Source organism: Pelmatolapia mariae, linkage group LG7 (assembly GCF_036321145.2).
Source record: "Pelmatolapia mariae isolate MD_Pm_ZW linkage group LG7, Pm_UMD_F_2, whole genome shotgun sequence".
Classification (NCBI taxonomy): Eukaryota; Metazoa; Chordata; class Actinopteri; order Cichliformes; family Cichlidae; genus Pelmatolapia; species Pelmatolapia mariae.
Genome location: NC_086233.1, coordinates 5,585,012 through 5,611,612, shown reverse-complemented (window position 1 = coordinate 5,611,612; position 26,601 = coordinate 5,585,012). Strand labels below are relative to the sequence as shown.

Genomic DNA, 26,601 nt, shown 5'->3' with positions numbered 1-26,601 from the left:
GATGTCTTCTAAAGCTGAGTCACTGCACGCCGATCACATCTGCAGGCTTCAAACATCACTAATCACACCGCAGCCTGGAAGCAGTGTGCAGCGCCAAGACCTGGACGTAAAGCTGTTATAACAGCAGAAGGCTTCAGCAGGCAGGCTTGCATTCAAATGACACAATGTTTGACTTATTAATGAGTGATTAACATGTAAACAGCCAGTGTTGGAAACATCTGAGGTGGAGATTTTAATCACCATAAGCACCTTAGAGGTTCAAGAGGACTCATTTTCTGCCATGTATATACCAAGTCCATCCCTTTATGACCACAGTGTAGCTTTCTTATAACGGCTGCTTCCAGCAGGATGACACACCATGTCACCACACAAAGCTCAAATCGTCTCAAACTGGTTTGTTGAATATGAAAGAGAGTTCTTTACTCCAAAGTCCTTCAGTGATGAGATCTCGGACCAATAGAGCACCTTTGGGATGTGGTGGAGCAGGAGACTGACAGTATAAATCTGCAGCAGCTGCATGATGCTTACCTAGATCTTTCCTAGACCTCATTAATTCTGAGACATGAAGAAAACAGCTTAAATAAGAAAGCAATTGTGATTCTTGAAGGTGTTGTAAATAGCATTTATTTAAAAAAACAAACCAAAAAACGTGTTCAGCATCTTTTCTGACATCCTGTGTGCTCGCAGCAGTGATGATGGATCTGTGCAGTTTCAGAGCACCTCGGTCAAGACTCAGGAGTGGAGCAGAAAATAAACAAGACTTAAACTAAGACCTAACTTATCAGAGGGGTGTACTGCAAAACGAAAATCAGTCTTCAGTTAACAGGTGATGATCATATAATCTGATCCGGAGCAAATTCAGAGTTTTGGTTTAAAATCTGTTGCAAGTGGCATATTTCTATTTGCAGAGCATACCATCAAGTCCCGCCGTAAAGCTACAGCTCTGCAAACTGTGCATGACACAGTTAGTTTCATAGCTCTGATATCCAGCTGTCCAAATAAACAGCAGCACATCGAGCATGCCGAGTTCTAATTTATTAATCCACAGCAGTGTTGCCTTCTGCTGTTTTATTTATATTACTTATATACACACACTATTTATCCCCTCTTTATAATATCTCAGAGTGAGATAAATGGCACTCGATCAGATTTGTGAGGAAGAAGCGTAAAAAGCCACATCAAACACCTGGTTTTATGGAAGCGTGCAGAACATCTGTGTTGACAGAGAAAACTTATAACCACCATTATTACCGTCATCTCTGGGATACTGGGGTTTTAATTACTGTCGAATCAGCTAACTCAAAGAAGGTCTGGCAATGCTGAACCCGCTCTGTAGTGCACCCCTCTGAAGTAAACACATGTATGTTGTGTGAAACGTTGCGACACAAGAAAAAGAGTCCATCTTCACATCAAATTATTGCCCCCCCACAGAAATATGCAGAGGCACTGAAATCCACTTTCCCAGTGAGGTACAGTATTCTACAATACACACACACACAGCACTCAGCATTCACACATGTAAAACAGATCTTTCCTCACGTGTACACAAAGGTCCACTAAACTCTCCTTTGGTTGACAAATAAAAGAGTAAACAGAGCTGGGAGGGGAGGTTTGCTGATGTGCTTCTAGTTCTCATTCATTCGGACGCCGTGTGGACTGAAAGCAGCTGCAGCAGAGGTGCAACACAAGGCAAACTGGTGTTTTGCCACTCAGGAGGAAGAGGTGGTGGTGGAGGAGACACTGGAAAAGTCTGTGCTCACACTGAAAGCAACACGCCGCTTAAATTCTACAACTTTGTGTGCTTGCTGGCTGCTAAAGGCCAATCAGACGTGTGTGTGCTTCATTAGGTGGCAACATGTGTGCAGCTGTGATGAGAATGCGAGAAGCCTTGTTGGTGAAGGTGAAAGCACTTGTTGCTGGAGGTGTGAACACAGAGGTGGAGGGGGGGAGTGTGTAGCAAACCGTCTCATGCAGAGGGTGACGGCATGTCGGGGTCCGGCTCGTAGCGGTAAGTGGCCTGAGTCTGGCTGCCGCTGCTGTGCTGCTGCTGCTGGTTGCTGTGTGCGGCCGGGCTCGAGCCGTCCTGAGCCTGCTGGTTCAGGCCCTCGTAGGCCTGTGCTGGCTGGGGGGCTGCACTGCTCTCAGACGCCGGCCCCAGCACCACCTGCTGGGGGAGAGTGTCCAGCTCGTCCACCTGCGGCCCGGGAGGGTGCATGACCACCAGTTGGTCCTGCGGAATGTCTGCGGCCGCCGCTGCCAGGTTGGTGGTCGACTTGGACTTGACGCACTGAAAGTCCACGTGCCGACTCTTGCCTTCCTCCTTCTCCCAGGACATCCTGATGAAGGGGCGCTGCACGTAGTTGTAGATGACTTCCGGACGGCCTCCAGGGCGTCGCTTCACCTTCTCTTTGTAGGTCGGGTATCCTGGGAAGGAAGGAACAATATGTAATCAGGACAAAACAAGCTCCAGTGGAGCTGGGTTGCAAAATAGCTTGCAGACAGATACGCATTAACAGCATCTATTGGTTGGAGGATGAGGAGAAACAACTACTCACTACAGGTGCGAGTGCACACAAGTTAATGACATACTGTTATTGGTATAAAACCATCATGGGTAGCCTCCTCCAGCAGTCTGAGCTTAGAGCAGTGTAACTAAGGGAGGATTCAGAGTCACCCGATCCAGCCCCAACTATGTTTTATCAAAAAGTTAAGTTTTAAGCCAAATCTTAAAACTAGAGAGGCTGTCTGCCTCCCGAATCCAAACTAAGCAGCTGAACTATAACTAATGACTCTGTGAGATTCACCATTTGACTCAAACACTGTTTGAGTTAATATAATATGATGGGAAAATAAACCAACAAGACTCTGCTGATGGCATCAAACTAACCTATATTTTACAAAAAAAATTCAACTTGGATATTGTTAATTACTGATAATTGAAAAAATGTGGGATGTGTGGCCCTGATTCTTTTCGAGCTTCAGCTTTGAGACATGCCAGAAAAAAGTGTTACTTGGCTTCACACATAGAGGCGAGTGTTACTGAGAGTTTTAGCATGAAGCTAGAGCTTGCATTTAACATTTTCCTAAAAGTCATGTAATGAAAGCCACATTTACAGGCATTTTACTGTTGTTGTGGAAATTCTTGCCTCAGATTCAGCCTTTTAGATTTTAACAACCTGTTAAACAACATCATTTACTGTGTGTAGTGTGGGTAAAAAGGTCCCTCTGCAGGCCCGCAGGAAAGCTCCCGTTTGTTCCTGTGAAACTGTTTCCATGACCTACAACTGTTTTTCCTTCCAGGTTTGCTGTTGTGTTTTTTAGCTTGGTAAATAGAGTGATTCTTACATAGCGCTTTTCTACTCTCCTGGAGTACTCCAAGCACCTTCCTCTAAGCTTTTAGTGCTTCCTAGCTAACATTTATACTCCAAGGGATGCATCGGAGAGCAACTTCCTCCTGAACTACAGGAGGCAGAGCAGGCATAACAAGCCCTCATGACAAGTACTGTAATGTGAGCTGAAGTACTCTGCAGACATTTATGCTGCTTATGACGATTAGATAGCAGTCCATCATAAAGCATCATCAAGAAGGTGACTGATGTTTCCTAAATGAATTCATTCCATCCTCTCCTCACACAGACATGACCTCACCAAGTCACTTGTATTAGGAGACGGTAGACACCAATGTGGTCTAAACATAGAGAAGAACTAGGACAAGAGCTCACCAATTTAATTTTATTTTGAAACTCAAGGGAAACAGGTATAGGGTGAAAAATACTGGGCCCATCATAGGCCCCTGAGGAACTCCACTGCTAACTTGTTTGTTTATAGAACCTGTCATGTGATGATAAAAAGTTGTGATCAAGGTGGAAAAACTGAGGTCACTTATTAGCAATGATTCTGGCACTGAACTAGAAGATGAGCCTGGAATCCTGTAAGTGCATTTGGGGAACATTTCCAAGGGTCACAGCACCGTGTGGGGCTATGTTGTTCTTGTGCCTTGGGTTCCAGCGATCTGTCACAAAGCAGACTGAACATCCAACGTGCCAAACCTAGTTTGTGACTTTATGTCTCAGACATACTGGTACAGTTTTACTATTGAAACGTTGAATATCCTGAGATATCTATAGCTCAGAGTTATAGAAAAAAGTGATCATGCAGAACAAAAATGGGGGGATCAGGGTGGAACTTTTTTCAGACTTAATTCATTTTCATCCATCCATCATCGATCAGTTATCCAGGTCTGGGTCGTGGGAGCAGCAGCCTGATAAGACAAGCCTAGACTTCCCTCAACTCTTCCAGCTCCTTCCAACTCCTCCACCTGGGGTAGTAACTCGTCCCTGACCTGGAGTGGGCACTCCACCCTTTTCCAGCTGTGAACCACAGCCTCGGACTTGGACGTGCTGATTCTCATTCCCGTTGCTTCAAACTCGGCCACGACCGCTCCAGTGCAAGCCGGAGGTCGCCAACCGATGAAGCCAACAGAACCGCATCACTGATTGAGTTAAATTACCTAAAGGATTCTAAGCTGCTGCACTTGATGATACATCTGTGATGGTTTTAGTCTTGGTTGCCACTGGGAGCTAAAGGCTGAGCAGAGCTGTGCCTGTGCCAGCCTGGCTATGAAAAAAAGCAGTCTGTAGGAAGCTGATAAGGACTCTTTGTGACATCATCTTTGAAAGCAATTACTTTTACAAAATATTTTACATCGGCTACCTTTAGACATTCAAGGACCAGACTGCATTTGAAGACAAAAACTATTCTGAAAGCCACCAATAACAAAAAGCCCTTTTTGGTGTACCTTCAATTCCCAGTCGGATCTTTTTCAGTCCTCTGTCCTTCAGCACCGACTTGGCCACGTCTCTGTTCTCGATGTACTTGAAGAAGCGGTAAAGTTTGGTGCTGTAGATGACTGCGGAAGACAAGAGATACATTCAAAATCGAACTAATGTGAAGTCAGAGCATTAAAATATGAAGCAAAACCCACAACTCTCCGAATGCACGACTTTCCTGCCCTATCTGAGACATTTAAAAGGTAAACAAGAAAAAGCCACACAAACAGAAAGTAAGCGGGAGCTGCAGGAAGTGTTCATGCCACTGTGGCCTGCTTTCACACACCGAGGTACCTTAACCTGGTTTCTGTAAAGTGGAGCACGGCCTCCATCAGATTACTGTCACCCAGTTATGAGGCTAACAAACCAGATCAGTGGAGCAGCTGGGTTCACTATGAAATCTTACTCTGCGAGTACTCCTCTCCCATCTGCGGTGGGTACTCTTCGTCCCAGTCCACCACATCGTCGTCAGTCAGCACCACCACGTGACACTCCCTCTCTCCGCTCTGGGCGCTGGCCACCATCAGCGGCAGCACCATCTCCTCCAGGTAACACTCAAACTGACGCCGGGCTCCGTCGTTGGACAGCTCGTGCATGAGGGCGCCTGAGGACGAACAGACCAGACGTCATTGTGGACAGAAAGCAGAAGCCAGAAACGATACTGAGCTGTGATTCTTGCTCTAATAAGCAATCAAAGCAAGTAGAAGACTTTAATTACTCCACATGAACGACTATCTGTATCAAACTTGTTATTGTATTGGATTAATAATAGAAACAGTCGAGACACTCAGATAATCCTGAATAGAAGCATATGGAAGAGCCTTTTAACTGTGGGTTGTTTTTTTAATCAAATTTGACTAACAGTTCTGAAAATGCAGTTTGTGTCCACAGAAGTTATTTCTAAAGAAGACTAGAAGCTTTAGGTGGTGGTGGAGGCACCACATGATTCAACCTTTAGCAGGAATAATATCATACTGTTCACGGTAATACCGGTATAATGTTCGGCAACGATAAGAAAATGAAATATCGCGATAGAATATGGGTAAAACGCGCATGCGCAGTGCCTTTGTTTTCATTAGCACATGGCGGCAACGGAGAATGAGAAAGGAGAAAGCGGATCGTTGAATGAAACGGATGAACCAGAACTGGTTTGTAAAAATGCTGCAACTTCAGTGGTGTGGAACTGGTTTAGCTTTCGTCCATCAGATACACAACAAAGCACTATTTTTGGTAGAGCGTGCTAGCGGGCCGTCGTTATTACCGTGTTTTTTGGAAAATACGGCACACTTAAAATCAATCCTTTGATTTTTCTGAAAATAGACAGTGCCCCTTATAATCCCGTGTGCCTTATGTATGAATTCTGGTTGTGTTTACTGACCTCTAAACAATTTTATGTGGTACACGGCGCTCGCAAATCTGTCAAATGTTTCAGTACGACTTTGCTAAGCTACGAACCCGCACCGCTTGATGGATTGTCGGAGCATTATGGCTATCGTAGGCAGGAGCCTCGCAGAGTGATACGTACTGTGCTTCAACATAATATTACCGTATTGTGTGTGTATAACCTCTTTTTAAGTTTTGTGGATATTATACATGGTTATGCTGAGGATATGTCGTCCAATTTCCACTGGAAATGCCTTTTGGTTAAACTGTCAGCGAGGAATTTGCATTTGCACTTTTACATTTTTATACAACTTTAATGCACATAAAAAACAGCTGCTTGTTTAAGTGAAAATACATTATTAGTGCAAAAAAACCCATCAAAGTTGTGGAGTTGTAAAGTAATTTGTCTAGTGTCAGTTATATCGTCAGTTATATCGTCAGTTATATCGTTATCGCAAATTTTCAAATGTATATCGTGATAAATATTTTTGGTCATATCGCCCTGCTCTAATTTGAAGTAATCGTTCATTGAATGTCTTTATCAGTCTCTCAGAGTGTTGTGGAGGAATTGTGGCTCACTCTTCGTTACAATGCTGCTTCAGTTCATTGAGGTTTGCGGGCATTTGTTTACGCACGGCTTTCTTAAGGTTCCACCGCAAGCTTTAGCTCTCAGACAGATGCCCTCACATTTGACTCTAAAATACGCCTCAGTGTGGCTGCAAAACAGGCCCAAAGCATAGACCTCCAACGCTGTGCTGCGAGTTGATACGAGATGTTTGTGCTGATATGCCGTGTTTGATTTTCACCACATGTGGCACGGTGCATTAATGCTGAACATCTCAACTTTGGTGTCGTCGCTTTGAAGGAGATTGTTCCAGAAGAGGTTTGCTCAGATGCAACTTTATCTAAACTGTGCAGCCCTTTGTTTTCAGAGAGGAGAGGCTTTTCCTAACAACCTTTCCTTGTTCATTCATTTTTATTATACTGTCATGAACTTTAACATTTAACATGCTAACTGAGGCTTGTAGAGTCTGAGCTCTTGGGATTTTTGCAGTTTCTCTAAGCATTGCGCCATCTGACCTTGGGATGAATTTCCTGTGGCATCCACTCCTGGGAAGAACTGCAACTGTCCTGAATGTTTTCCACTTGCGGATAATCTTTCTCAGTGTATAACGGTGGACTTTGAAATCATTAGAAATGGCCTTATAACCTTTCCCAGACTGACATCATGGCAGCAACAGTTGCTGTTCTAAGATCTTTGATGATGATTTTAAACTTCTAACTTTTCAAAAGTGCTCACACTTGCTGATGGTCAGTTAATCAAGTGCATTTGATTAGCAGCACCTGGCTGCTGCTTACCTTCTTAATTAACTAATTAAGTCTCTCTCAGACTGCGGGCTTACTTGTGGATCCTAGGGTGTATACAAGTAGAATGGGAGGCAGAGCCGTCAGCTTTCTTTTGTGGAACCAGCTCCCAGTTTGGATTCAAGAGACAGGCACCTTCTTTACTTTTAATCAAAACTTTCCTTTTTGATAAAGTATACCGTCAGGGCTGGATCGGGTGTCCCCTTTCACTCACCATGTGTTCATGCACCACTTTGCATTTAATCATTAGTTATTATTAATCTCTGACTCTTCCTCCCCCTCGCGCCAACCAATCATCTTGTCATGTGTTGTTGCTCACCTGTGGTTGTATTTACTTAATTTTTATTAAGATTTAAGGTTTATTAATTAATAATTGTAAGCTGTACTGTGACACAAAAGATAAATATCAGCCAGTGACATCGGTAAATGTAATCTTATTTGCCAGTATCACTGAACAGGGTATTCTGATACTGAGCTGATATATCAGTACATCCCTGGTGTTTCTACCTGGAACAGCAATCAATTGAAATCAGAGACATGCTGACTGAAAAAAAGAACTCTAAAAAGTAGAATAAAAAAAAATCCCATCCTGTTGTGGATTAATTAAATTTACCAGCTTTGGCTTGTTATGTGCCTGCATAACAAGCACTGAATCTCACAGCTAATCATGACCTACTTAGAGCTCAGCATAGAGCAGCAGCAAGCAGCAGGCTGCGCGCTGAAGCCACTCCTCCCACACACTCAGACACACAAACAAGAGGCACAGCCATGCACAACGACAACAACAACAAACGTCCATCACACGTAGCATTGTCGCAAACCAGTACAATGTAGCTGTGCAATAAATTTAAGCAAACAATGTTATTTCAGCTACAGAGATGTGATATGCTCTTTCTTTTTCTCAATACATCAATCGCATAATCTGCTCCACATTTAACTGATGGCTTCAGTAAAGGACAATGAGCAATATCCAGCCTGTTAGTGTGAAATTATTGCTTTCCTCTTCCTGAAGTAACTGCCTGTACCCATGCAACATGCAGAGACGTGTACTTTTTCCTATTAAAAAACAAAAGAAGTAAAAAACCAACACACTCACCAAACTGTGCACTGACAGAAGGAGGAACTACATCAGTGTGCATGCAGTAAATCAACAGCTAGCCGTTTAGATACTCACTGAGGTCTCTGCACTTGATGGTGCTGTAGTTGAAGGAGATACAGAGGTAGTCACATGCCTCCCTCAGCTCGGGAATGGAAACGCCGTCAGGGCAGCGGATTATCCCCGACTTGTAGTAATCCTGCCATTTTCAGCGGTGCGATCGCACACATAAACGGACGGAGCGGTGGATGTTCATGCACGCACAGGAGCAAGGGAGAAAAAACAAGGCGCCATTATTAATGCTGCTGCTGCTGAGAGAGAGAGAGCGAGAGAGCGAAAGAGAGGATGAGGAGTGGGGGGAGGGATGGAGAGCGAGCGAGCGAGCGAGTGGAGATGAAAGTAAAAAGCAACGTCACAGAGGAGAGAGAGAGAGGCTTAGAGGAGAAAGGGTGAAGGGTGATGAAAGTAAAAGCTTCCGACGTCAGCCTCCCTCCCTGCCCCACTTTCCATCCTCTGTCTGTCCCTGTGCACCCTCACGGTGGCTGTTACCCAGGAGACTTTCTACTGATGGGGAGAAAAAGAAAGAGAGGAGACACTCGGGGCACACAGGACAGAAAGTTCTGGCACATCTCATTTCCTGCTCTGCCTCATGTCTCCTTGTGTAATTCCCACAGACATGCAGGCTTTTGCCAAAATCCATTATACCACGACCACAATCGAGCAGCTTTTCGCCTGTTGTTACTAATGCTCTCCCAAAGAGAAGAGGCAAACACATAACATTTTACACCTGCCACAAACACTTTTGGAAGTGGATAACTTGGACGGCTTTCAGAATATTTCCTCTCCTCAGGCTGCTGTTGTACTAATGATTATTTTGCTATGAACAGATGAAATCAGCATTAATGAACAAGCATGTTCACTGCGGTCTGTGCACTGGGTGCTCTTTCAGCTGGACAGTAAATAGTTCAGGAAAAAGAAGCAGCAGTATGCTGTAATACATACCAAACATTTCAAACCACAACTGTATTCATATCTGTGCATAACAGTCTTTACATTATCTCACATTTTCACCATCAGTTCCTCTTTCCGTTGTACTCTCAGATAAAAACATGTAGCGTGACACCTGCAGTTTTTTCCCCCTCTGTAAAAAGCTCCACTAACATAAAAGTTGCCTTTACGGCCTTACAAGACACTTTTACTCGATCCAGCAAACCAGACAGTCCTGCAGCCTCTGGGTCAGATTCACCTTTTAAAGCTGGCCAAGTTTCTTTCAGAAGGGATCTTTGTTTTCAGCTTGTTCGCACAGTATTAGCATTATAAGCCAGCTTCTCCCATCAAAGCATGCCCCGAGGGGCTGTGGGTTCTCGACGTGTTGAGTGCTTTTGCAATAGTTTATACTGACAGGGTTTTTTTCATGTTGGGGGTTAGTTGTCAATTGGTGCATACAAGAAAATCCTACCTCCCGCTCCTTCTTTATCAGTTTTGCTTTTAATTACGGCCGTCGACATGTCACGCTGTAATAATTCTCCCCTTCAATTTTCTTTTAGCAGAAAAGAATTTAAGGGTATAAAATCTGACTTGATAAATACCTAAAAACTGATATGGTCATATCAGGTGATGGAGAGAAACTGTGCTCTTTGTTTGCCACTTTTGTGCCATCAATTAGAAAAAAACCTGCCTATCAGCTCGTCATCGTGTTATTTTTGAACACTTAGCCACTGCAAAACTTTTATGACAAAAGCAGATAAATGAGGGACAGTGACACCGGTAAATGTCACCTTATTTACTAGTTGGTTAGCAGCTGATACGCGACAAGACACTTGGCTGATGTATTTTTGCATCCTCACTGTAAGTACTCTGCTGCACCTGGCACAATTTAAATTCTGCAGTATTTAATTAAAGTGATTCTTTCTTTCTTTGGGCATAACAAATGACAAAAGAGTAATAATCTATGTTAGAGGAAAGAGCAGGAAGCATTTAGTTCCTCTCTCTACATTTAACTGCAGTGCCTCAACTTTAATATGTATTAGACGTCTTTAGACGGCACAAACTGACATTTTAGTGATACTATAACTCACCTAGTACAGCTGCACATAGGACTTTCACATGAATCTACCTCTGAGTGTGAGCGTGTTACATGGTGATGGGCTACAGAATGAAGAAGCAGACAGCAAGTGTGGGGACTAAAGTGCATGGTGTGGTATTGTGCTGGTAGTTTATAGGTGCAGTGTGTGAAAAATACATGGAACAAGCAGTAATATGGTAATATTCTTGTTCATGTATGTGGTGACTATAAAAATCATAATATACAAAGAAATTCTTTGTAGTGAAGTGGAGTGTTAAAACAGATGAAAATGTCCACTATGGCAATTTTTAATGCTTCTCATCTGCTCCTTCTTCTTCTTCTACTCTACTCTCTACTGTTCAAGTCAATTTTAAGCCAACCAGCATTCTACCTGTGGATAAAGTCTCTGCTGTCAGGCCACCCGCTTCTAGCATTTTGGAGGACTGAATATCTCCGTCACACAATCCCTCTCTAAAAGGGACACAAATGTAGGACCATAAATAATTCGCAAGAGTTGCTGAATTGCAGCAAAAGCCCCCAAAATCTTAACAAGACTATACCAGGATAGGTGGATATGACTGAACTGCACTGCAATGTACGGGTGCTTCTATTTAGCCCACATCATATGAACAGATGGAAGAAGAGCTTCAATTTTAAATAAACTCACATCAGCTTGTTATCCTCTGCAACCCACTAGAATATGCCAGCATGTGGCTGGATGCAAAAGAAGCAAAGTCTGACTGTATCTATAGGATCCCACCAGAAATAGACACTTTACTGAGACTGCAAATATTCTCAGCAGATATACGACCCCAACTTTCCTCAATGAGCACTGCTTCTTAGAATAAAAAGAGCTGATGTTGTGTCTTTAGGATACAACATCAGCTTGTTTGAGGTACTTTGCTGCTTCTGTAATTGCAATCCCTGTGTGGGTAACTACATATTTATTTTAGGACCTATGATAACCATAATAAATGAGAGTTTAAAAACTTTTTAGATCATGCAAATAATCCAACGTTTTCAGAGAGGTTCTGGGCCCTGAACACAGGATGGAAAAAAAGAGAGAGAAAGGTTATAAAAAAGAATGAATATGCCGAAATAATTATACAACGGAGAAGACACTCATTGGGTCTGTGGTTAATAGAGGGGAAATGGAAAAGTCTGAGACAAAGTCAGGGAAAGAAATGACAGTGAAGCGAACACTAATGAGAGGATTACACAGAAAGTGACCGACACACATCCTTTCTCACCAGGATGGCTCTGAAGACAGTGGAGCTGATACCATCTGCCACCTCAAACTCTCCTTTTTCATTGGGCCGAGTGAAATTGTTGTCCCGTCCAGAACCGAACATCCTGAAAATACACGGCAGGTTTTTTTTAACGACTGCAAACAACGGCTGAACAGATAAATGACCATCTATCTGTACTGCACGCTTTGTGTTCACTAAAATGCATAAGCTGCTGATGATATACCTGGCCTGTGTTATCTCTATGCAGTCATAATTTAACAGAGAACTTCTTTTTTTTCTTTGCCCGTGGTCTGATTTTCAGAGTGACTACCTCAATACTTATTTTTGTTGGTAAAAAAATAAAACTTAAAGTTCTCAAATACAACAAGAGAAAAAGCATTTTGGCTAATGTGCTCTGATGTGGTCTGGACAATTACCTGCCCAGCATGGTGTTAGGCTGAGCTGTGAAAATAGCAGGATCCACCACAAATCGTGTGTTGTCCACAATGAGAGTTACTCTTTCTCCCAGTCTCAGCCCACTGCGATGTCCTTCTTTACTGCTCAGGTCATAGATGTAGATCATATCAGAGGATCCTTGGCTCAAAGTTTTGGAGTGGTGGTCACCTCCAGGAGCAGCCAGGGAACGAGGTATGTGTCCTACGTGGGAATGGGGAAGAGAAACCCTGGGTGGACGTGGGCTGGAGGACCTGGATGATGAGCCTCCTTCGCCACGTTCACGGTCTATGGATGGAGAAATGTGGACGGTTAATGCAGAGAATATTTGGCCTGCTTTTACCATCTACAACAAGCACCTTTATCCTCCTCACCGTGCTGCCGAGTGGGAGAAGTAACATTCCTGATGCAAGGCGTCAACTGGCTCTCTCCCCGCTCATGGGAGGAGTCGCGTGAACGATCGCTGGAGCGCCGCCGCTGCTGTTCCCGGTAATGTTCTGCTCCTCCTCCTCTTTCTCTCGCACCGCCACTGGCACCGCCCCCATACAGATTCATGGTCCTGACCTCCGGCCGCTGCTGGTGCTGGTGGTTGCAGTCCAACGCTGACACACCACACTGCTCACTTGTGAAGAGATGGGAGGAAATCACAATGATGAACATCTCGTAAAGTTTGATTATTAAATAAATAAATAGTAATAGGATGCAGTAGACTAAAACTAGAGAAGATTAACAGAGTTTTTTAAAGAACACTTGATGCCTCCTACAGTTATACAGATCAGGTCAACTAGCTACAGCTGTGTAAGGTACATAAAACCCTGCAGTGCTTTTAATATGAAATGGATGCAGAACATGTCGAGTTATGCGCTAATAGTGTAATGCTGTAACATGTAAACGACAGAGAAAGTGCATCAACACAAAGACTGACTCGTACACTAATTAACCAGGTGAGATTAGACCTCGAGTCCTGACTCTAATATAAGCCAGTTTCAGATTAAGACCTACGACCTTCTCCAGGTGAAGCCAATAAATGCCCACATACTTTTAGACTAATTAAGGCTATTATTGTTTGGCTCCGTATATTTATCTCTATCACTTGTGTGGCTTTTATATACATAAAAACAGTATAATCATGCATTTCTTTACTGTCTTATGGAAATCCATCATGATTGCAAAGATTAAACAGGTTTTTTTAATTTAATGAGAGCAACTGCCAAATACTGGTTCTCATAAATTAAGAGTGGAATCAATACAAGTCAGAAATTGCATTACTTTGTTTGTCCGCTGCAATGATGACCTTCATCTGCCCTTCTCATTTATTCCTTAATATTTAGAGCAACTAGCATCATTTCATTAGAGCAAAACGGAAAATATAAGAAGATTTGGTATTAATTATTAGGTCGCAAAACTTTAAAGCATACCAATCTCTAAAACATTTATCCCATATATATACATATATTAAGCGTTTCGTTAACTGTGTCCGTAGCTCTAGAAAAACACCTCATATCTGACAGCTTCTCATCGTCTTATACTTCATAGAGCTGAACAGTGAGTAGATAATCGAGCAACTCCATAAAGGTTTTTATATTTAAAGCATCACTTTAGAAACTCATTCAAAGCAGCCATTCAGGTTTGATGTGGTCAAAGCTTCGAGTCCAAGTGGGACGGCACTAATGATCGCACAGAAACCCAAACTACTGATGCGTGACTTCATGGAGCAGCGAGGCACATTACTCTGTGCGTCGATTGCATCCTCTCTAGACTCATTCACACTGTCGTGCAGAAATCGCTCGAGGAGCAAAAGAGTCGTTTTTTACATGCCGAGCCGCGGGACGAGAAAAGTCTGCAGTCAACTCGCGTGAACCCCAACAGGCCCTAAGTGCTGCAGAAACACGACTGCACCAAACTGTGAGCACCACCGACCTCAGCCTTCAGCTACAGGCACACACTACATCAGCATCAATTAGAGGGTGTATCCATGTGAAACAATCTGTGTGAGCGGAACTCACTTGGCTACAGGACAACAAAGAGAAATCGTCTCGATTGTTTATTTGCTCCACAAGCTGGTTTTTCACAGATTTTTGACAGTTAGGTAACGACCGCTCCACCTTGCTTCGGAGTGAGCGATGCTTCCTTGAGTGTTTTTTTCCGGAGACAGACAAGCTGCCCTGAGAGAGCTCTTACAATATCTGCCCTCCATTTCAGAAAGGAGTTAAACACACAAGCTCCTGCGTGCATTAATGCACTCAAGAAATGCAGAAACAGGCACGCACACTCAAGCAAAAAGCAACTCGCTTCCATTATTGGCTTCAGGCTTTCATTTTTTAAGACTGAAAGACGTTAAACTACATGACAAATACCAAATGTAAAGCGTATACTTTTACATATATAGATGCTCATATTAAAACACTGACAAAGTTTCAAAAAGGTCACCATAGGTACAAAACAATCCCCAGGAGCCCAAAGCTCAGGTTCAGATTGTTCTAAACACTGTTTCAGACATTTTATCTGCTCGTGAATCTTTGTGATGTCACAGAGCAGGGATTTCTCACTCTATCATGATAATCATGCAAAGCTACTATATGAGCTGGACACTAGCTTAACAGGTCCCCTTCAACCAGATCTTAGAGATGTGAACATCGATTTTCTCCACATTCTTCCCCCACAAATACTAAAATTCAGATGCTGTCAGTACATTCTGATAAGATGAAACTTTTTTATTTTTAACCCAGGATCAACAAATATGGATTAGTTTGAACTGTGAATCATTCAAAGCTGCCTTAGGAGATTCCCAAAATAAAAAGATGGAGCTAAAATGAGCTTACACAGAATAAAGGTACAGTACACTGAAGTCATATAATGTAGTTACAAGCAGACGAGTTTAAATACACAATATCAACAGTGAACAGATAAAGTTCGGGACATGATGAACAGGGAACATAAAATCTGCTTGGATAGCTGTGTGAGAATTATATCACTGCATTTACTATTAACACAGGTCTGTACCAAACGGTTAATGACAGTATTGATTAATCTGACTCAATTATTTATTTGTTTGAAAGAAAACTTGAAAAAGGACTATAAAATACACGAATGTCTTTAACCTAATAACAGTCCAGAACCTAAAGGTTGACAAATCACTGAATTGTACAAAAATGTAACCAAACAGTTACTAAACTCTTATAATGTGTCAAGTTTTACTTGACAATGATTTTAACAATTAATCTACTATAATTGGCTACCTGATGCTGCTCAATTTTAATTTCGGGAGGTGGAAAACAAAAAACAAGAAGCCACATATGTCACCTGTTACGAACGTACTGTACTACCAAAGGTTCTGATAATTTAATCATTATTTAGTTATTACTGATCGATAACTCTGTTAGATGTGTTGATGAATGCACCCATTATAGATCCACTGCGACAGTACAGCTGGCTCTTTGATCAATAGCACTGAGCTTATAAGGCAGGAACAAATCCAGCTCTCAGTAATGAAGAGAGCTGGGTCTCCCGAGAGGAGTCGCTGTGAAATATGATGATGACCGTCTACTGGAGGTGATATCATCAGAAAGACATAAAATGGAAGAAACAGGCTGACTTCTTCCATAAAAAAGACAAGGTCCTGTAAAAGTGGCTTCAACTCTGACAATGACAACACATATAACTTGTTACATTAACATACACTAAAAAGCGTCTGGTCTGGATTTCTAACATGTCTTCTGTTCAGTCTTTTCAATTTGAACATGATCATCGAGGAGGACAACATTTAGGGCATCACTCAAACTGTACATCAAAATAAAGATGATAACAGAGAAGAGGTGAGAGTGTCTACTTATAGTAACTAGCATCCACTGCCACAATATGGGACACTTTTATTTAGGATGTGCATGTGTTTGAACATTCAAATAATCATTATTCTTAAATGAAATTATTTGTGGGAACATTTTTTCACTCTTGATATGACATAACACACTACAACCATGAAAAGGGTGCAGTAAAGCACAAAAAAAAGGAAAAAGAAAGCTAATTTTGGAATAAATGTACAGTAGTGACCAAATATCAACAGTATTTTTGCTATTAAAACCCATCCAAACTTTACATTACAATAGTTTTGATTTATAGTCACAGGCAGCAGTACTTCAATATCTGTGCTTTATTTGGTTTTAGTCTTTGTGTAAAACAAAACAAACAACAGCATTTGTGGTGTGAGCTCTTTTAGTCGAGTGAATGCATCACATACACCAGGAGAGAAATCCATCTTTTGGAAGTTTTCTCCACAGGAAAGCTGTGAATAGTAACGTCTCTTGCCTCGTTTCCTTTCCACCTGAAATTACAACCTTTAAAAAGTGCACTGTGGCATTTCTGGATACTTTGTATACCCCAGACTGTTAGATATAGCAACTCTATAACTATAACTCGGGAGTGCCACCAGGGATTTGTCATCAACCCAGAGTGGAGGACTGCACACTCCAAGTACTGTCGCCCTTTGGATGGTTTTATATACATCTAGGATAATTAAAATAATGACAGCACTTTGTGTTTTTAACAAGATACTAAGTGAGGAAAATCGCTGGGGTTTATTATAGAACCAAGGGTTAAGTAAGCTGTTCAATAACACAGCAGAACTGAACTTTATTTCTCTGCACCATGCCCACTAAACAGGTTTTGCATGTTTTGGCAGAGCCTCAAAGGCTGGTAATTAGAAAAGGCTCCCTGGGTGCCGGCTGAGATCTCAGCGTGCCGGACAGCCGGCTTGCTGCTGCTGGTCAGACGGGTTGACCGGCTGGCTGACAGACTGATTGAGTGGTTAATTGGTTAACTGTCTGGCTGGGTCAGCGGGAGGGTAGACCATAATGTCAGAAGACAAGCAAACTGATAAATAAAATTAAAAAAAAGAATTCTCTGCAAAAGCAATGCAGCGACAGTACATCACCATGAATTGCCTCTATGGCGATTCAAGGTCATTTATTCATTTTACCTGACGGCAACCCATCAGTCTTGTGCAGCAAAAAGCTCAAGTGTTTGCACACAAATTTCTACAAATTTAGCGTGTTTTTTTTTTAAAGCCATGCACATGGAGATAGTTAACTTCTCAAGCAGGGTAACCTCTCAGACAAAAATGAATAATAATTTCCGTATTAATACAGAGCTGCAGACTCCGCCAGTGTCCTTGAAGGGAAGGGTCACCATAGTAGCTGAGCAAAAGGAGAAACAGGTGCACACACACACAAAAACACCAATGTCTGCTTCAGGTTCAGTGTCTTCAGGTGAACTGTACGACAGGCGCACACACAAAGCGGGCACTGACCATCGCTGAAATGTGAAAAACACCATTATTCACACAGAGAGCAGCAGCCCGGCCCGTTATCTAACACAGCATACCTCGACTGATGACACGGTCATTAATAATGAAGTCTCCTTTTCAAAAACACCACAGTTAAGAGTTCTGGCAAGATGTGGCTGATTATGTAATATATGTATTTACACCAGTGCCTGACACAGCATGAATCTCCAATGGGATTCTAATGCTTGGCCGAAATGGGAAATTAAGAATAAAAGCGGGTCTTGCAGCCAAACAGGCTGCCAGCCAGCAGCCACACCAGCAGAGTGGAGGGAACAAAGGAACTGAGAAGGCAATACTTCACTCAGGGCAGGCAGATCCTCTCATCTTTCACATGGCAATGCAAGTCTACAGAAGCCACGATTTCACACAGACAGGGCTAACATTTCACTTGTCTAATTTCCTGCTACTGGACACCCCTCCCTCCCCCCTCCCATACCACTATTTCTACTTTCTTATTAATCTCAAGAGGTACATTGGTTCTGTGTGTGCAGTTTTAACGCAAGTCAGCAACCCATCTAAGACACAGTAAGACAGGCAACGATGCATGGCGTCCTGGCAGTCTATTAAAAGCATGAGGTGAGAGCCCCAAGTGGTGAGGGTCCAATCTATTATTTAGGGGCAGCTGACACTACTGATGGGCGAAGGCAGGGAAACTGCCCTGTACAAAATAAATCCAACAAAAGGACAATGAATTAAAAAGGCATAAAAATGGGAATTACCATTGATAACAAGGATATAAATGCCACCCCTTGCCCAGGATGAGTGGATGTGAGACTACCATAAATATCATTATATCATCACACACTCCCTGAGTACCACAGAGTCCCATCAAGGATAACCCTCCTGTCACTGCTCTTCCTTTTTGGACCACTATTATAATTCTTTTCATGACAGTGAGGCATACCGAGAGCAGAGCACTAACACATGTAACACAATGACAGAGCTGAAAAGCCTCGGTGCTTTGAAAGCCGACGTGCACCTACCGCTCGGTATCAGAGGGCCAAGTGAAGACAAAGCAGCAGGGAACGAGCTGCGGGATGACAGCGGCACAAAAGCCTTGCGCTCCTCCAAACAAAGCGGGCTTGCCGGCAGCTTCAGCATCCTCGCTCATTACTTTCCAACTTCATCAGCATCGTTTCAAACGCACACACTCAGGCCAGACTTAACTCGCTGGTTTAAAAAATAAAAACACCAATAAAAATCCACCAAAAGCGTTTAACGTGTCTGGATGGCGAGGGGGGGAAGACTCGCTCGGGCTAGTCATTCAGAGTCACCGGAGGGACCTTAAACTGTGAATGGCCGCGTGCTTCGCTGAATCAGAGCGGTGCTGCCTTCACGTGATCCTCGTAAGTTGCCACTTCTCAGGGCTCCGTGTATTTTTTTGTTGTTTGGTTTGCTTTTAAGTCGTTCTTTCTTTGCACACAACAATTATAACGATTTATTTGTTTGACATTATATCGTAAAGAAAATTTACCCTGGCTTATCCAGAAGGTTACTGAACTTTAAAAATTATTTTCAAAACTGTGATATTATCTAATAAAACGGAAATCCTCCAGTTTCCCATTCCTCATAAATATATTTGAAAAACCGCAAATGAGATTAATTCTTCAAATTTCATAGGCTCTGGATCCTAGTTTGATGGAGATGAAATGCAGCGATAACACAGCCTCTTTTACACTTAACCCTTCGCATGAAATAAAAATGCATTAATACGCTTTTTTTTTGCCTTCAACAACTTCCAGTTTGAAGTGACTGAAGAACAAACAGGATGAATTCCTGGATAACAATATCATTAGCAGAATCTCCCTCACTGTGCTGAATGCTGAACTACTGAAACAGCAGAAACCCTGGACTTGCATCTGAAAGCAATATATTTTATCTCCTCGCTTTGTTTCTTAATTTGGTAAGTTTAGTCCCCAGGCGTTTTATAACTGGATATTCTTGTATTTTGCTTATTTATTGTTGTCTTTTTATCTCTTATTCCTCCATTTCTTTTTGCCTAATATATTTCCTGTGGGGGAAAACTTGTTTATTGTGCCTTGTAAATGGGTTAAAAATCTCTTTAGATAGGATCACTAAGACATGGAGCTACTTTTGTAATTATTACTACATTTTACACATACATTTTTTTTAAATCTTGCATTTCATGGGCACTGACTGTTCAACACAGCCTACTTCTATCTTCAGCTAGATGTCTAAGGCATTACACCTACTTAAGTGCTGCATACTACAAATGCTAAATTCTTTATACCCAATTCGTAACTCTTGAACTTTCAGCAACCTGGCAACACATTTTTTTTTGAGTCTTGCATAGCCTTTTTAAATATTCTTAACACGGTGGTCAGATAATATTTGAGTTGAGGAAATGTCAAGAAAACATACACTCACTTGCCATTTCATTTGGTACACCTGTTTAGCTGCTCTTTAACACAAACATCTAATCATCCAATCACGTGTAGACATGGTAAAAAACAGTTAAACTTGAAACCAAGAATGAGAATGGTAAGAAAGGTGATTAAGACTTTGTTGGTGTTGATTTAGAGGTTATCAGTGCCAGACGGGCTGGTCTGAGTATTTCAAAAGCTGTTGATCTACTGGGATTTTTCCACCCAACCATCTCCAGGTTTAACGGAGAATGGACTGAAAAAGAGAAACTTTCCAGTGAAGGCAACAGTAATTCAAATAACCACTCATTACAGCCCAGGTATGCTAAAAAGCATCTCTGAATGCACTACACATCAAACCTTAAAGCAGATGGGATAGAGTGGTAGAGGACCACAATGTGTGCCACTACTGTCAGCTAAGACAGGAAACTGAGGCTTAATTTTTGCTGCAGGATTTGGGCAGCATAGTCAAAATTTGAGTTAAACAAAATTAAAGCATGGATCCAATCTGCCTTGTATCAGTGGATCAGGCCTCTGCTGGGATATTTTCTTGGCACACTTTGGGGACCATAGTCCTGAATATTGTTAAAATACCACAGCCTTCCTGAGTATTGTTTCTGACCATGTTCATGAAATTCATCAAATGGGTTTCTTAAACATGACAGTGAGTTCACTGTACTCAAATGGCCTCCGTGGTCAGTGAAGCACAACTGACAAATCTGCAACAACTGTAAATATGACATGTCTGTAAAGGTTCTGAGTCACCCAGGTAATCTAAGTCTTTAAGAAACATAAAGAAGTCCATTCGCTTTTCTTTCCAAGCTCCCTAGAGTGTATGATATGACAACATTTATCAAGGTCTGAGGAATGTTTCCAGTACTTTGTTGAATCTGTAGCATAAAGAATTAAGGTGAAGAAGACTAAATGTCAACAACATGTACCTTGTACATGGACTTGCCAGCTGCACTACTTAAAATTATTTGCTCATGTTCGTGAACACAACTTGCCACGTTTTTTCTGTGAGTCAGCAGATATTTTGTGCAGAAAGTTCAACACGTCACCATTGCAACCAAGAAAGCTGAGATTTAAAGCAGTGTTTCTCAACCACTGTGCAGCGGCACATAGGTGTGTAGTGAGAAATGATCAGGCGTGCCGTGGAAGGTTATCTGGTTCCACCTGATTAGTACTCTAAGACAGCGGTCCCCAACCTTTTTTGCGCCATGGACTGGTTTATGTCCGCCAATATTTTCATGGACCGGCCTTTAAGGCAGTGGTTCCCAAACTTTTTTTGCTAGGCCCCCCTTTGTTTTACAAGAAAAATGTTCGCGCCCCCCGCCCCCTTCTCGCGCGTGCACGCGCGCACGCACATCCTCCAACCACACACACCCATATTTTGCTCCATTGCAGTTTATTTCACACCTCAAATATTTAGTAAACAATTAACCAAATACAAGTAATCTGCAATAAATTACAGGTAGTAATAAAATAAACTACTAACTCTTTTAGGCTACGTCCGCACCTACACGGGTGTTTTTGAAAACGCAGCTGTTTCGTCCACACGTAAACAGCGTTTCGAATCACCGAAAACGGAGATTTTTTAAACTCCTTTTTTGCGTTTACGTGTGGACGAGGAATACAGAGTTCGTCACTCAACGTCAAAGGTATGTGCCTTTTTTCACGTCACCTTATTGTTTACATGAGATGAATTGCAGAATGGCAGATAGTCAGATTAACAATAACAGTATTTTGTCTCTATCTTCAGGTTTTACAGGCTTACATACACACGCAGTTACTGTCCCTCCATTTACAAAGGCAGAGGCATCACGGTGTGATTATTTTACGTGTAGTTGTTTTTTTTCATGTGTAATAATATTCAACATTGCTATCAATACATTTTTCAAAAAATGTCTCTCTGTGCAAAATGGGTTTTAAAAACATAAACAACTGTAGGATACTGTTTGTCCGTGATTTAGACAGCCTAGCGTCTGCTCCCGACACAGGGAAAACCAATTCTGCAGGGAGACCTACCTCGGCACTTGTGCAGGTGAAACCAAAGGGAAGATATGCTTCACCATATTTTCTAGTCTTTGGCTTAGAATGAAGTTGGTTTGGAAACATATTCAGCGATGGTCCATCTCCTGCTTTGCGTTTCTGTGGGCGCCCCATGCTAGCAATGTCCAAGCGTTTTGTTCCCCCCCCCCTGCAATGGCTCTGCGCCCCCCCTAGGGGGCGGGCCCCACACTTTGGGAAGGTCTGCTTTAAGGTGTCGCGGATAAATACAACAAAATAAAACCAGTACCGGTACCCCCCAAAAAAAAGATTTATTCATAACACACGGGAAAAGACCCGGGGAAAGCGAGTTAACGATAAAAACGATTTAAAAAAATGATAAAAACCGATAAAAACCTGGAAACCACACATTTCACACCCGAGCCTCAACTCTCGCGGACTGGAGTTGGGGACTGCTGTTCTAAGCAATCGGTGTGAGTAACGGGCAGAACAATTACATTCTCTTCCACTAGAGGGCAGTACAACTACCTACTCTAAATAAATCAGAATCAGAATACTTTATTAATCCCTACGGAAATTATGTGGGTTACAGTTGCTCCGAGACAGTAACAAACTATTTAAATAATACAATATGTTACAGAGTTTACAAATTTAAGAAAAATATATACAATAATATAATATATACAAATAATAATATATACAAATCGCTCAATTATAAATATCAAGAATATTGACAAAGAATTACAAAACTGAGAATGTTACAGGGGTAGAATATATATGATTTGACTCTAGCCTGTGAACTTCTTTTGGACATGTGTGCTTGTATTTTTCTTACTTTTAACTTTTATATGTTTTAAATTATTAAACTTTATTCAACAGAAATTTATAATGTATTTTAGTGGGAGAATCTTCAAATCTTCATTCAACTTACACATCTTTCAACTTTAACTACTTCCACATACTCACCTACGGACACCATTCAAACAAAGACAAGACCCTGGTCTCTCTAAGAGTTACCCCTGCATTGACATGAGTAGCAAAGGGGGACAAAACCTTGTGGTCTCTCAGCAGCTTTCAAGCTGGAAAAGTGTAAGATCACAGAAACATCAACACTAATTACATAATAGTCATGCTGTGAGACAACGCAGTTTGTAAGAGCGATAGATAAATATTTGAAAAGAAAAAGTAGTCAATCTGACCTGGAGAAAATTCTGACCCAGCTGAAGGCCCTCGCATGAGTAGTGGTCAGGAGAAATCTTTTTGAAACCTAGTCCTGGACACTTACCGACAAACCCCAAACCAAGTTGTCTGTAATGTCAATTAATAAAATTAGCTAAATTTTATTTAAAAATCACCAGTCTTAGCTGAACTGTGTTCTCTGATATGAGCAACAAAATAATTAATTCCTGCATCCTCCAAATGTGGGCGTAAATACTAAATTCAGTCTACATGCACACAAATCGGTACATATGAGACTGAACGGATGATGATGCATTTGTGTTTGACACCGTGTTAAATTTTTATGTCCACCATTTCATCAGTATTCCTAGGTATACTCTCACAGTCTTAACACTGACAAGGACACTAGCAAAAATCAAAACTCGAGAAAAAAAAAAAACAGGCAGGAAGGATAAGAAGGGAGCAAAGGTCTGTGGCTATTCCCTTTTACAGGGGTTGTCTTGTTGTTGCCTCTCCTGTTTGACCTGTTGTCACTTTCATCTGCACCAAAGCAGGTTAAATAGTTTCACAATGATTTATGTGATCCATGAGCTGACTTTGTGTTATACTGTGATGATCGAGTGTTCCCTTAATTTTTTGGAGCAGTGTATATAGCTAATCCATAAAGGTTTTAGCCTGCAACAAGACTCTTCTTACTACTTATTCTATCTCACCCCTATCCTTAGCATCCTATTCTGCTGTCACGGCAACAAGACACAGTTCATTAACCTCCAGGATAAGTTTCAAAGCGCACTTATAATGACTCTCACCATCATGCACTGATAAGACTGCATTCCACAAAGATCTGGACAACAGCAAAAATCAATACAGACAGCCTTCCTTGCATTAACAGCAGCACTACCGCCTCCTCATCTACGGGAAAATTAGCTGTTTTTGCAAAGGTCAACTCCCAGCTCAGTAATAAATGTATGGATCCAAAAGTAGTGGAGCCATCAAACTATTTCACAGATATTCAGATCACTCACTCAGGCTGGGATTAACCATCACATCACCTGTCTGTCGATATGGACTGCAATGTACCCTGCTTTCATATCGCATAATGGTGAATTATCACATCAGCTTCTTATTTTACAGCAACTACAAACAACCACCCACTACAGAGTTTTGACACTTAGCAGAACTACACTAAACGCAAAGTGTAGCTCCAGCTCAGCAAAGAGTTAGGTTAATATCAAATAATTTGGTTAACTTTAGTTGAGCTGCATAACCTGATAAAATTATAAGAAACCAGGTTAGCCTATTAAGTTAGCGCTTACAGCATCTCCTGACTGCTAGTGAGCTAACTGCTCCCAGAAAAAGGAGTTTATAAAAGCTCCCCGTTACCTTTTTGCGTTACATTCCGTTTTGTAGTCGTGACAGTTGCTTAAACAGCCCGCTGCACCCTTAACCGAAGATTGGAGAGGCAGAAAAAGACGAGCGTTTTTGTAAGAAAACCCCCTGTAGACAAACTACTGTTAGCTTGAGGACTCTTTGTTTTGGTTTGGGTGAGCGGAGTTCGCGTGGGACGTATCGCGAGAAAACAGTTCAGCGTGCTGACACAGGCGCACAGTGCACATAATAAGAATTACAACAATGACATGACATTTAAATATTTTATTCCGTTTATTCCACTTCATTAGTGTCATACTTCTTACTAAAGTCATTTAAACTATATTTTTTATATTTTTGAAGTGCATTGCAGCCTAGTTATTCCTTTTGGCTTTGCAGTCAAAAGTAAAGTAAACAGCGTGCAAACCTGCAATGCAATCACATAAATTAATTTATACATGTAAAAATATATGAAATTAAAAACACGACACAGTTGGTCCAAAGTCTTATCTCCTTCAAGATGTAGAAGTCGTTTTTATGAGTGGCCTACAACACCACCTGTCACATAAAAGTGCACGCACAACAGGGAAGCTTTGCCTAATCCAAAAAAATTAATAAATATCAGTTTAATAAATAAAATCAGTCTAAATAAATAGAGTAAAAATGCACACTGACAATAAAGGCAGGCTAACACTTATAAAAGAAACAAGAATCTACAAAGTAGCCTCAAGTTTTGCACCGTGAACAGGGATCTGGAAATGTTGCTGCGGTCATATAATAATAACAATTAAAAAAAATAAAAAATCTAAACTCATTCTGACTTGAGGAGCTCGTCCAAAACGTTCAAAGCGTGCTGGATCTCATCAGAAGTCAGATCGCTCAGCTCGTCCAGCTCCTCCAGACGCAGCGGCCGCCTCCTCCTCCTCCGGCCCGCCGTCTCCCGACTGCTGTCCCGGGCCCCTGCCGTGTGGATACCCCGGAGTCTCATCTGCAGCCACTCCCGGCGCTCCTGCACCTGCTTGTGCTCTCCGAGGTTGTGCATGAACTGGACCTCACTCACTGTCCTTTTACTGTGCACAGATATGTGATACTGCTAGGATCTAATAGTGATGAACTTGTTATGGTGAAAAAAATCATCTTAAATGATCTGTGGGGATTACCTTAGTGGTCGTCCTTGACAGTGAATGGAGAAGTGTAAAAGGCAGAGTGAAATAAGTAGAATCTTATAGTCAATTTTTCCCATTTTGATTACCTGTAAAAAACAAAAAATACAACAAAAAAAAACCTTCAATATTTTTTTTAAACCGCCTGAAATAAAAAAAAAATATCTGACCTTTAGTCTTAAAAGTGTCAATTTATTTTTAAATTTAATCTACCTTGAAACCACTGCATCCTCTATCTTAACATATATTAATTTTATTAATGTATTAATGTATAAATGCTAACATATTACAATAAAGCTTACACAACTAATAACCTCAATTCGATTCAAGCCTCATTGGGCCTCCATTTTTCCTTTAGCTGAACAAAGTATAGCCCAAGATGAACTTACCTGTGTTGTAAAGTGAGTCAGCCTGCTTTGGTGGTCCGCTCCTATCAGTTATGATTATCACAGGACTCCCCAAGTTCCTTTTTATATCCCCGGGTTCCTGCCATTGATGAGCTGCCTTCATTATTGCTGTTGATGTCATACCTCTAGCTCGTGGAGGGGGCAGAAGAGGAATGACAACACCTCCTCTGAACTCCAGGCTTTCACTTTTGTCATACGAGAGCAAATAAATGCCTTTGACACCAAATACCCACACACACTTATTTTACACACATAAACTTTTGTTAGAATGCCTGCATTGTTGGTATATTGCAAATCCATTAACTACTTTTATGCACAGGAATTTTGTA

General features: G+C 41.6%; 1 protein-coding gene across 2 annotated transcripts; it reads right to left on the bottom strand.

Moving 5' to 3' along the window:
* Window positions 1-606: 606 nt before the first annotated feature.
* On the bottom strand, window positions 607-24,871 carry LOC134630407 (BTB/POZ domain-containing protein 10-like). 2 transcript variants are annotated; one of them, XM_063477657.1, is made up of 8 exons: window positions 24,718-24,871; window positions 12,795-13,042; window positions 12,405-12,708; window positions 11,989-12,091; window positions 8,752-8,872; window positions 5,236-5,433; window positions 4,799-4,909; window positions 607-2,424 (listed from the first exon to the last, which is right to left on the bottom strand). In XM_063477657.1, the coding sequence occupies exons 2-8, from the start codon at window positions 12,973-12,975 to the stop codon at window positions 1,967-1,969; spliced, it is 1,476 nt and encodes a 491-aa protein (XP_063333727.1). In that variant the 5' UTR covers window positions 12,976-13,042; window positions 24,718-24,871; the 3' UTR covers window positions 607-1,966. The 2 variants fall into 2 exon arrangements, with proteins under 2 accessions (XP_063333727.1, XP_063333726.1); XM_063477656.1 differs by lacking the exon at window positions 24,718-24,871 and adding an exon at window positions 18,745-19,050.
* Window positions 24,872-26,601: the final 1,730 nt, after the last annotated feature.